Below are 13,016 nucleotides of genomic sequence, written 5' to 3' on the forward strand. Positions count from 1 at the left end.
TATAAGTAGAGAAAATAATCCTAAAGCAAGCATGAATCCTTTAAGGACTTGCTCTCGCTTTTCTCTGCATGATCTTGGAAAAGGAGGGGAAAGATTGGGGCATGATTTTCTGATATATTATTACATCCACAGTCCTTCACTGTTCTTAATATATCTCTGATGGTAATGAATGCTAAGAATTTCAGAGGGGATTTTTGTAAAAAACCTAGCAAAGCAACAAACATCCAAAACCCAACAAACCCCAAACCTTATGAAAAACAAAACTACACCCCCATGATGATTTTTTTTTCATTAGCATTATGGCTTCTTTTTTCTGCAGTCTTTTTCTCCTCCATGCATTCCAAAGGAATGCCCTTAGATTCCAGAAATAAGAGAGACTGTTTTCCCTGGTTTTATGTGAGCTTTGTCTTTTTCAAAGAACCTTAACTTTGAACCTTAATCTCAATGCATCTTAAAGTAATTTTTTTTTTAAACCAAAGGTATTTGGTAGTCTTGAAAGTTAGAGGTTTAGGCTTTTTTTTCCTCTCTCCACCCTCTTTACCCCCCATAATGGTTTATTTGCATGCTATCCGGGCATCCACGTGGATGGATAAAGAGGCAAAGTTCTCAGCAAACACTCTGCATTTAGCATCCATGTGTATGTGGACCTGTTACTGCAGTTAAGATATGTTCCAGCATGGGCTCGGTTTTGATCCCTGCCTGCATCAATGGAGAAATGAAGTGTCTTAATTGCTTCAGGCTTCTGGGACCAGTGCTGATCCTTTCCTTACAATGTCTTAGTTACTGAAGCATATTTTTTTCAGACCTCTTACTTACTATTTTCTCTTTTTAGTGGGCTACAGAAAATTCAAAAGATTTGTCTTTTAAATAAAGATTTGTCTTTTGCAATAGTGTTCTGTGTGAGTACAGCTGTACAGCATCCGTACAAACAGTAGGAGCCAGTATATGCTTTGTTTGTTTTTTCACAGCTTATTTATTTTTATTTGGTCTGATTCACTTAAAATACATCTTCCAGAGAAGATTTATTTTTTCCTTAATTGTGGTTTCTCCTCTAAGTCAGATAGCTTTCCTGCAGAAATTGCTGACTGATTAATAATAAATAGTAGAACCTTGAATCTTGGTTGCCTGCTGGGGAGTATTACTGCTAGTTATTTTACTGACTTTCTTCTAATTTGTATCTTAAGATATTATTTCTTGTCATATTTCTATTCTTTAAATTCCTGATCTGAAATGGATATATAAAGACAGCCCAGTAACATAAGTGAAGTAATATTTATAGTTTTAGAAATGGAGGAAATTCAGTCTTTAACCAAGATTATAAATAGTCCATTGACTCTTTTATTCATCACAACCTGCCTTTTGCTGTGCACTTTCAAATACTGATGAAAAAAATCTATGGATGTATAACAGGCTAGAATAGCTGTCTGGATGCAATATAAAAGTCATAGCTTTCTGTGCTGCCTTTGTCACTCTTTTCCAATGAATTAACGTGACATGCCATTGTTAAACAGTTGGAGGATGTCTTTGTAAGCAGATTGGAGCCGGTCCTTCAATCTTGTGGGCAAAATTGAATGAACCAAGTATGACTAAGTAGTCTTCCCTTTAGTTTGGTCAGTTAATGTGGTTTTAGTTTTTCTAGCCTGCTCCTAAACAGTGTTTTTCAGTCATACCACATCCATTCGGCTGTGAACGTGGCTACAAAAGTATCTCAATGGAATTGAAAGTATCTCAATTCTCAATGGAATTTTTGCCTCATTGAGACTCAGCTTTAAATAAGTTGGTTGGGAAAGGGCTTGAGAATGCCAAGTTCAACCTTACTTACTTTAAAGTCAATGATATTTTTGCTCTTAGCTTCCACAAGATCACAAACATTGTACAAGAACATGATTTCTCAAACTTCTTCACTAATTAAAAATTGATTTTTGGCTTTGTGTGGATTAAAGTTGCTACATACAAAGTTGTAGGTGGTTTTGTGTTTCCACACTGAAAGCTCAGTTGCCTTACAGCTTGTACAAGAACTGAGCTGGGAATAGTGGTAAATCTAATTCTTCTTTAAAAACAACAAAATACTGCCAACAATTGTACAACAACTGTGTACACAAATCTCTTGTTCCTGAAAGAATTTCACTGAATGTAGTATAAAACTTTCAGAATCAGCATTAGCTACATTTTTTACCCCAGACAAAATCCAAGTTCTGACTGCACATCAACTTTTGTTGTTCTTTTTTTGGCTAAAACTCTTAAGTTCTTTTTGGGCTGCCAGTTTGCACTGTCCATGATGATTTAAATTAGTTCTTCGCATAGGAAAGCAAAAAAACACCTTCTGAATTTGATTGTTTGGTTATTCTGACATGGAAAAACATGCTAGTTGTAAACAGGCTACAGAAACATTGGTACAGGATGTCTCTCCCAGCATCTGTTCAGCAACATTTGGAATTTAAGCAGATTTGTTTGATTCTGAGCTGTTGCAGTTAAAATTTCTAGGTAAAGAACCTTTTTGTGTGACCTATTTTCAGTTTAAACACTGCACTGAAGTTCATGGTGAGTTAAGAGGAAGGTCTGTCTGGACCAGAAACTTACAGTACTGTTTTACTATTGAGCAATTCTAATTATTTCTTTAGTAGATTGTCAGGAATGAATTATCTTAATATCTTTTTAATTTTATTTTTCATTTTCCAGGCAAGTGCAGGCTGACAAGTGTACAAGAAGCCTTCAAATCCATAGTAAGAGTGATGTATGGTGAGTGTATAACTTGAAGGATGTGAAGCTAAGACTGCCTAAATGATATTTCAGCTAAGCACTCACATTTAAAACTCATCCAATGGGGCTGCCATTCAACATCCTACTCTCCTTTTCCTCGTTGTATCTTACCTTGCAGTGGGGAGAGTACAAGTTAATCAGCAGGTGAGTTGTTGCTTGTAAGCTGTGAATCAGAGGGATGGGCTGTCTGAGGAAGCTCTGGACCCACAGGGGGATATGAGAGATTAGACTTGCAGCTCAGAATGGCTCAGGTATTTTTGCTTCTGGTTTTGCACAAGGCTATGGACTAGATGCCCCCCTTAAAGCACTGCCAAGGCTATTTCCTGATGCTTCTGGCTCAGCCATGTTATACCTTATGGTAAGCACATCAGTGTGGGTCAGTGCAATATAACAAGAAGAGAACTTGAGCTTAATAGAATGTACTGAAACCAGTACAATGTATTTCTGTATGTTGTTCAGCAGGTAGGACATCTGTGTGTTTTTAACTTTCTACTATTGTTCATACACATTGTGAGGTTGTATTTGTTCAGGTATAGCAGTGAATTGAAAAATGGAAACAATAGGAAAAGTACAGTTACCTCCTCATAATACATAAAAAATGTGATGCAAAATGATGCGTGGAGTTAATCAGTGAGGCTGTAGATGAGATGTGAACCAGGATCATTAAGCCATTGACCACAAGGAAGATTTATTTTCCTGCTTGTCTCCAGGGCAGCAATAAAATATGTGGATGTCCAGAAACACGTCACAGCCATTCTGCTGTTGTGGTGTTACAGGACATGCTTTCCCTTTAAGTACACTTTTTAACACAGTTTTTAATGATTATGTGCTTAGTTACTTGATTCCTTAGCTTAAATAATTGAAGTAGAATATGCAGATAAACTTGTATCACTTGTTTGTAGGTGGAAGCTGATGAAAATCCTTCTTGTTTTGCAATTTTTCCTGGGGAAAGTAACAATATTTTTCATATTTCCAGGAGCAGCCAGCCTCTTTTCTATGTTGCTGTTCAATAAGATGAACTAAGCTCTCTGAGATCAGCAAAAAAGATGTTTGAAGGGCATAGACTATTAAAAAGGATTAAAAAAAGTAGCTGGCTGCACATTTTAATACAATAGATATTTTGCTGGTAAAACATTCCTGTATAAGCAATTCTATTACTTGAAGTCCACAAACTTTTAATGCTCCTTTCATTATTTTCTGAAATTTCACATCATATTTACATATTTACATTTATCTAGAATTCCCATTTAATAAAATCTAGTCTGCTTTCATTTCTTTAGTGGTGATCCTCCTATGCAGTCTTACCTTCTGTTGACCTACATTTGATGTGCAGCTCTCTTCTGAAAAGCTGACACTGTCTGTTGAAAAACATCATTTAAAATGGACTTACTGCTCAGCAGGGCCTCTTAGAGTGAAAAGTCAGCAAAAAAACCCCCCAACCAAACATTTCTGCTTTTTCTATGCACAACTTGCAGGTAATAATCTTAAAAAATAAATACAGGACAATTGCATTGCTTATTTTTCAGGATTGGTTGTTGAGCTTCTGTAAGATCACGGAAGGGTATAATTGCAGAAGGTGTGGTGGTGGTTTCACAGGCCCCAGCAAAGTGGGGTGGTGGGGTTTATACCAGCAGAAAGCCTCTCCTCAGCTAGTTAAGATCTGTTTCAAGGCAAATGACACATTCCATCCTTCAGGCTGCATAAGCAGTGCTGGTGAGTAAGATTGGAACAGGGCCTGAAAGATGTACCAGATTTTTTTATCTTTCCTGGCTGGCTCATTTTTCTCTGAAGGAAGCTTATTTGAAAGTGGCATTTATGTATGTATTGACTAGCAAGGAACATTCTGGATGGAAACACTAGCAGCTGTGGGGCTAGAGACATTAATTTCTTCTCTGATTTTTTTTTTGACTGTTAGCTTCTCTGTAGGTAGAGTAATACTATTTCAGTATCAGTTCTGATTCTGAGTTTTCTTTAGCCATTATAAGAGTTGGAAGTAGAAACAGTGGTAGGTGGGAAAGAGAATGGAATAAGAAACTTTTGAGAATCTTAATCACAGCTTACAAGCAGAATCACTGGAGGTAATTGGAGCGGGATCAAGAATAAAAGTAGTCTCAAGCCAGTGAAGTTATGGACACTGATTTAATAGTACAATGATGCACAATCCATTTATCAAACAGTGGTCAAGAAATGGTAACAATGCTGTGCTTTGTGAAAATAATTTGCTGAGCAGGATTAAAAAAAGAAATAAGTTGGATAAACTTTGACGATATTTTGCAAGATTTGAGACTTGCTCAAAGTTTTTAAAGTAGGTGAAACTCTTACTTGAAACCATGTTATAATGGAGCACCACAGTAAGAAAAGACTGCCAGAATATCCTCGCAGGATGTGGAAAAAACAGTGGGAATTTGCATGCTGCAGAGTAAATCAGGTTGTAAACTGGGAAGGAAAATAGAACAATGATGTCTTTGTACTTAGGAAGGACCTTGTAATTAAAATAAGCTTGTAAAAATAATGCATAAGATTTTACAAATCATGAAGAACAACCTGTCTTAAACTGTGTCCAGACTTTGGAAAGATAACTGTGAGAAATGAGAGAGGTGTGCTAAATCTGGAAGTAAGAATGGTACCTGAGGAGGAACAAAATGTATTTTTTGCAGCAAAAAACAGTGACTGGGAGAAGTTTTCTGTAGACCTTTTTATCTAGTTACCAAACAATCACCTTGAACACAAATGGAACTTAGATGCTTCTAACTTAGCCCAGTTGTGCAGAAACCAAGACTCTGTAATGGAAGCTAAGATAAAGGATGAGTGACTCCGTCACACTGGATTGGGTGGAGTTTGTCTTGAGTTGTGCAGTGGGGGGACCATGCTTATCAAGTATGTCTGTGAGCTAAATGGATTTGCCTCAGGAAAAAAACCTATGTATTCTAGGACTGAAAAGAAGCCAAAAATTATTTCAGAAAGATATGCTATCATAGAATAACATTAACTGTTGTATATAAAGGGAAGAAAATGGCCAAACTAAGTAAAAATACGGGAAATACTTTAGGACAGGTCAGATTTTCAGAAAGGACATAAATGAAGCCAAGGATAAAACTAATATTTAGCTTGGATCAGTGTAAGAAAGAATTGTTACCATGCTTAAAGAAAGGTGGAGGGCTTGGTCTAAAATGGAAGCATTTTTGCATCCAATGGTTACTCTATGGTCTTTCATATGGTTATTTCCACATTCAAGAAATAACAAGACAGGGAGCCACACCTTAACATGTTTGAGCCCCAGATTGTGTGCTGAATACTCAAGGTGCTAACTGCCCATAATAGATGTGTTTGATCAAGATGACTTGCTCTATCAAAATACAGGCATCCAGGGGCTGTTCTAGTGTGTGGTGCTGTCAGCTGAAAAGCTGCTTCATGCAAGATGTTATCAGGTTCTTGGTTGTGAGGTCACTCCTGTTACAACAGAAGACACCTCAGCCAGATCCTGTGCTACAGTGGGGGTTGATGTGACCTACTTAGCTGAACTTGAGGGACCTGGTGACTTTTCACCACTGGAGATGTTAGAGAAGTATCTGGAACTTCAACTACCCAAGAGGGCATTATGCATGGGGAGCCACATGGCAGGAGTGTGAAGGGCTGAGCAAAACATTGGAGGTTAAATCTGCAGAGGTGCATCTTTTAATATGGATGGAACTGCCACTGACTGCTTGATGGCTTTGATTTGTGTGTTGTTTTATCAAGACTCCTTTCTTCCAAAAGAAGGGAATGATTAGAGCTCATCAGAGCCTGACAGATGGAGTTCCTTCCCTGCTTCTCATGTTTCCTTTTTCAAAAGTAATCTTGGTTTATGTGCCCAATAAAAATATAAAAAAAACTTGGAATAATCTTGTAAGTATGATTTTTATTTCTTGGTTGCTTTCACCTAAAATACTGCAGATGTATTCTGTAAGGCTGGTATCTAATATTATAGTGCTAATTGGATGTGTTCTTTCCTCATTTGTATTTCCACTTAAATATCAATGAAGTGCTTTGAAAATTTAATCAATGGTAAAAAAATATTACATCAACTTTTCTTCCATACTTTGTTTTTATATTAAAAAACCCAATAAATATTGCTTCAGCTGCTAGTTCTAAAGTGGCTAACTGCTTCTGCTCCTATAAAAAAGAGTAATGAGAGACAGATGTGGAATCTTTTTACCTCTCTTCATTATTTTTAATTCTAATGGCAATTCAATTTGCCTGAGATAAATTTGGCCTGTGAGTGGTCCCACTCAAAGAGCAAATATCAAGCTAACTCTTGAGAGAATTTGAAACTGTGTAGTCTGGGATACTTAAACATTTCCAAGTTTCCACTTTTCTTATCTTGAGGATAAGATTTCTCCTGGCCCATGAGGAAAAGCCAAGGAGTTCTGAATTTTATACCACTGTTTCCTTGATCCTCTGATACAGTAATTTGATGGTATATCTCTAATGTGGCTCACCGAATGCTTTTTGTACAGTCATAGTATACAGAAATGCAGAATTCCACAGTTTCAGACTCGGGTAACTTAGCAGAAGTTTCACCTTCTATTTGATGGCTTTTCTGTGCCAAACATACAGATTCTGACAATAACATCAGGATCACCATTCCCCCCCACAATGTCCTCCATTTAGACACATTAAAAATCTGCATAGATACTAGCATCTAGAACTTTTCCTATCGCTACCATTATCTCATCTAGCTTTTTGACTTTTTTTCCAAACATTCTAAACTGTCACTTGCCATCTCATTGCAGTGGCATAGCAGGAAAAATATATTTTCTCACAAAATCTGAACTATGATAAATTGACTTATTTTTTAATAGGAAGCATGATAGGGCTACTAGACTGCATAGCATATTTTTACACATTGAAAGCCACACTTTAAGCACATATTGCTGCAGTTTAGGCTGTTGGAAAAAATGTCTATGAGTTTTGTTGTTCTGAAGGTTTATTGACAGGTCTTATGAAGTACCAGCAATGGCATATTCCACTGTTCAGTGCAGGGAAACTGTTAGAAGATGAGTTTAAAGAGGAGAAAGCTCAAGGACTGCATTTATTTTCTTTGATTCCCTGGATATGCGTGGTCTTGTTGTGCAACCACGGATATAACAGAATACCTCTCTCCAGGGAAAGAAATATAAGATGCTGGTTCACATACTCTGGGATAGAGGAAATGACAGATAGTGGAGAATGCTCTTATTTGCAATGGTCTGGTCAGATCTTTTCATCACGGTTCTCATTCAGAGACCTGTAAAATCAGAAATGACCAAGTCATGACCATAAAAATCTGTATTTTATAAGTGCACTTTACAGTTTGCTCAAGCTGAAAATAAAGAGTGAATTTCATCTTGGAAGAAGCGTTTGAAAGGATGTTTTAAGAAAAATTATATGCAAATATGATTGAGGTTGATAATTAGCTATAAATGCTTGTCTTCTGGGAGACTGAACTAGAGTAGAAACCAGAATGCCAAAGACTAAACTTGAAAAGGTTATAAAACATCAGTATTCTGAGATCCCAAGTGTGGTGATATTTTTGGCTTTCATGAAGATTAGTTCATTTAATTATATTTAATTTATTGATTGAAATCAATTTAGTTGATTTAATTGTATTTAATTGCATACTCAGTTTCTTGTTAAGAGTCTTTTGATTTATTAACAATTGTTGAAAATATTTGTCATACCCAAGATGAAATTCTGTCCACAGAGATGAGTGGCAGTATTGGCAGGGACTTGAAAAAAATGATCTCTTATCTACTAGACCCTCTTGTAAGAAGTAATTCTATTGTATTAAAACAAGGAATCAGTGAGCCAAATTTTCAGTGAAAAGATGAAATACTTGTTGAGTCAGATGCTGGTTATTAATATGTTAACAGCATGGCTGACTTGAAAATAATGTTAGGTTGCTCAGTTCAAGTGTCAGAAGCCAAGAAATAGCAGTTCTTAATCTTGTGGGTACATAATATAGCAGTTCCTAATTGGGTTGATATGTACTGTCTAATCATGCCATATGATGTTTAGCTGTCTAATTTATTGGGTTTTTTTCCCAAGCTTTTGTTCTTTATACCATTCACAATTCATGGTTACATGCAAAAATCTGTGATGTATAGAATCCAAAAGAAATAAGAAGGCAAATCTTTCTTATGGGGAAAAACATACTTTATCTACAGAGATATTTTCATAAACTTCCTGCAAATGGATCTTTTTCTTTCCCAAATAATTTATATTGCTGCTTTTTAGTTTTTACGTCTTGCTTATAAAATTCACCTATAATTAAATAAAGTTATTGCAATTAAATTATCAAGATTGTCACTTCATGCATGTACAGAGAGTGGATTTGTATTGATAGTTTTCTCGTGACTCGTCCTGCACTGGTGGTTTTCTGTGATCTGCAGTATCTTAAAGGGAGGTGAGGGTAAAGGTGGGAATAATTACTTTGCTAACTTAGTGGGATTTTATGGTGCCAGACCACCATCAAGAGACATCTAATACTACTGGAATGTGTCCCCTCTCCTCAAAACCCCTTTTCCAAGCAGAGTTAAGTAGTAGAGATTGGTTCTAATGCTCGTATTGAAGTGAATTGTATTGGAATGTTGAATAGAAGCAAGAAGTGAGAAAGACATTGATTTTTATCCATATTCACAGTAATTTTGACCTCACAGTGATAATGGTAAAGGGTAAATATAGTCTGTATGAAATGGAAGACTGCTTTTTGCAGCTGTTACTGCATTGGTACTGGCTCTTTACTTGTAATTCTAGTATATTAGAGGAGTTTCTTTGGTTTTTATTTTTTTGGAAGGGGTCTAAAGCAGAGGCAGAACTCAGATTTTCTCACTGTGTATTTTTATGGTTTAAAAATGTCTGATTTGAAGCCACAGACACCTTATTTGACAGAAGAATCACACTGAAGCTTTATGTATGTTCATGTCTGTGATTAAAAGTTTTTTACATATGCATCCATCTCCTTTAGCTGCTTTGCTGTCTCTGTCTGAAAATAACAGTGCTATCAAAGTGACAAAGGCTAGGTTGAACTCCTAAGGGAAGTAATTACAGCAGTACAGAATAGAAGGTAAAATTAAAATTTGTTTGCTATTTTATAATGCGGCACCAAATATTTATCATAGTATCAGTAAAAAGGCCATAAACTTGATGTAGATTTTAGAATGTAACAGTAAATGTACTTGTACTGCAATAAAAACCTTGGTTTGCTTAAGAGACAAAAAAAAAATCTTGTAACAGTGTTTTAGTCACAGTATATAATATTCAAGATGTAGTATTCTGCTGTCTAGTTTTATAAAAAAATGACTACTTTTATCCATATCTACCCTTAGACATTTGGATAGACCATTCTCAGGCTAAGCTCTGTCAGAGCTTACTGTATCAGAAGGGAGATGTCAGACATACATCAAAGGTAGACAGTGGTTTTAGGGAAAATCTAGATCTCAGTCTCTGTCTGCCTATGTCAGTGTAAAGGAATATGTTGTTAATCTGCAGTTATTTGGGATATTCTGAACCACGGCAGTAATGAATTTGATCTTTAATCCTGTACACACTTCACAAGGGAGGGTTTGTGTCTTTTCCTTATTTTCTTTACTGCTCTTTATGCAGTATGCACTGTTCTCAACACAGGTAGTTAAATATTTGTTCAGTGCATAAAAATACATATTTTAAACAACATGTAGGTGAGCTCTTCTTGCAAGTTAATGCACAGAGTGATTATCCTACTTTGAACAAGTATAGCCATGGGAAAGACACAGATCCTGGTCAAATCACATAGTTTGTTCATATCTGTCAGCCACAATGTTTTGCTCCCATTCTACATTTCTCTGAAATATTGTCTGGCTGGTAAAACTTGGAATTGGAACATAACAGATCTTCAATGTGGTTTTGGTCCAAAGATTGTTAAAAACTCTGGAGTTTCTTCTACCATGTTCGCCAAATACTCATTGCACTTCTGTGGATAACATATATGGCTCTTGAGCTGAGGTTAAGGGAATAAAAAAAGACATAAATAAGCATGAAGTTCATATGCAACGTTAGGATCCATATGTTGAAGTATGTTATTAATTAATAAATTCATGCTTGAGGAAATATTTGGTAAACATTCATGCCAGCAACTGAGTCATGCTCATACACTCAAACTAAAACTAGGAAATAATGCTTAACTCTGTATACCATTATGAATTAATTGTTGCATTGGTTGAATTTGGTGTATTATGCTAATACACATGACAAAATATCAACAAGTATGGTTCTATATTGATTTTAGACCACAATTATATAGAGGATCAAATGGAATTGTATTCTGTGCTTTTAAAACTTGGTTCTGATATTGTCATATAGAAGAACCTGCTTTCAATAACCTTGGAATTAAAAATATTTAGCACTATGTATCTGTAACATGCCCCAAAATACTCTTACCTTATATTTAATCAGTGTGCATGTACCCAGCAGGAAAAACTCCTGATTTTCAGATCATTGAGTTTAAACACCTGTCTATAAATTTTGAATTGAAGTTTTTGGGCCATGAAGAATTTCCTAAGTATGTTATACTGGAATACATATTATTAATAAATTTATCCATATGATGAATGCATTTCTGTATGGGTAGAGTAAGTGCTGTAAGCAGTAGTAGATTCCAGGTTGTACTCCCAGATGGGGGCAGCATTGGTTTAGAAAGGAAACCAGGAGTCAGGTAGTCCTGAACTGCTGCTCCCTGAGGAAGAACTGAGTGTTCCCTGATAAGCTCCCAAATCAGACTAATAAAATCTGTATATTAAGTCTGTATGTAAAATGTTAGTCAGATCAGCGTACCCCATAATCACTGCTTGTTGAGCCATTTGTCTGTCTTCATCCAATAAAATTATTTTAACCAAGAATTCATCAGAGGAAATGTTCATAGGGAAAAAGGTACATCCTTAAGGATAAAGATTTATCCTTAAAAATATGCAGCTATTGTTAATTCTGTCAGGAAATTAATTCTTGGCACTGCAACATAAAATATTCTTCAATTTTCACCATAGGTTTTTTTTTCCAAGAATTTCATATTGCCTATGTTTGGTTACATAAAGAATTGGAAGAAACAAGGCTGGTGATGTAGGGATTCAAGTTGACTGAGTTTACTGCCAAGAACCTTCAAGAGCACTGTCCTCTGGCTATTGTCTGTGGTGCATTTTTGGGCTTTCCATAGAGAGAAATTCCTTCAGTCAGACAGTGCTTATGCACAGTCACCTTCCCTCTCCTTTCAGAGGATAACCAGAGTACATAGAAGGTTATCTTTACTAGTCCTGGAAAAAGGGGGAATACCTTGAGTAGATGGCAGAGAAAGGAAAAAAGATAAAAGAGCAATTATATAATATTTTGAATCTGTTGCAGGTGCAGCCTAGACCAATTTTGTTGCTTGGAACTAGATCACCATATTTCTTCAGTTTAGTTCATTGTTAGTGTTTCTACAGTCTAAAGATAAAAGCTGCACAAAGCTATTGAATTTGTAAAGACAGTCTGAGAACTTTTTTTGCAGCTTGTTTTTCTGTGGTTAGAGCCAAGTGAGAGGAGAGACATTCTGTGTCTGCTCCTGTAGAACTGCCAGAAGAATTAGTCTTGAAATCTGCTGCCAATTGCTTGTTCATTTATTAACTGGAGGAAGCCATTCCTCATTCAGTCTGAAAATAGAGGTATGGCAATCAGAAAATTTGCATCTTTCTTTGTATTACCAAGACTGGTGATCAAAGTCTTGTAAGAATAATTGGTGATGCTTGCTGCAGAAAATGTCTTCCTTCAAACAGCTAATTGTCAACTATAAAATTCCCTTCTGAGACAAAAGCAAGCTGGAGAAATGTAACTGTAAAACTTTGCCTTTGTGTGCATGAAGTTTTCATGAAGTGTACATAAGCCAGGGTATTCAGTGTACTTGTATTTAATATGTATTATACATAATATATGTATTTAATATATACATTTGTATTTAAAAGTTTACACTGTTTGGATGTACAAAGGCCTCCAGAAATGTGCTGTAATGGGAATGGAATTATGATTGACAAGTAGGGAAATGACACATTTCTCCTCAGACATACCTGTCTTCATAATGTGTGCCACTAGGTTTTTATGTGACGAATTCCACAAAAGTGTTTGTGGTGATGGCTTTTGGCTTTGTTATGAGTGAGGCGAGGTCAACAGAGCAAACATCCTACTGTTTTCTCTCTAATTTGGCATTAATTAATCATACAGGTGTGTTCCCATGT

At 36.1% G+C, this 13,016-nt stretch overlaps 1 protein-coding gene across 2 annotated transcripts in view; it reads left to right on the plus strand.

Moving 5' to 3' along the window:
• LOC135299148 (uncharacterized) overlaps positions 1-13,016 on the plus strand; it is a 475,254-nt gene that overhangs the window by 167,592 nt on the left and 294,646 nt on the right. Inside the window, exons 3-5 of one of the 2 annotated variants that reach the window (XM_064417695.1) lie at positions 2,680-2,739; positions 2,879-2,904; positions 4,287-4,473. In XM_064417695.1, the coding sequence (XP_064273765.1) occupies positions 2,680-2,739; positions 2,879-2,904; positions 4,287-4,473 (273 nt within the window). Of the gene's footprint in view, positions 1-2,679; positions 2,905-4,286; positions 4,816-13,016 lie in introns of those variants that run through there. The other variant, XR_010361198.1, reaches the window with a different exon arrangement.

This window comes from Passer domesticus, chromosome 4 (assembly GCF_036417665.1).
Source record: "Passer domesticus isolate bPasDom1 chromosome 4, bPasDom1.hap1, whole genome shotgun sequence".
NCBI lineage: Eukaryota > Metazoa > Chordata > Aves > Passeriformes > Passeridae > Passer > Passer domesticus.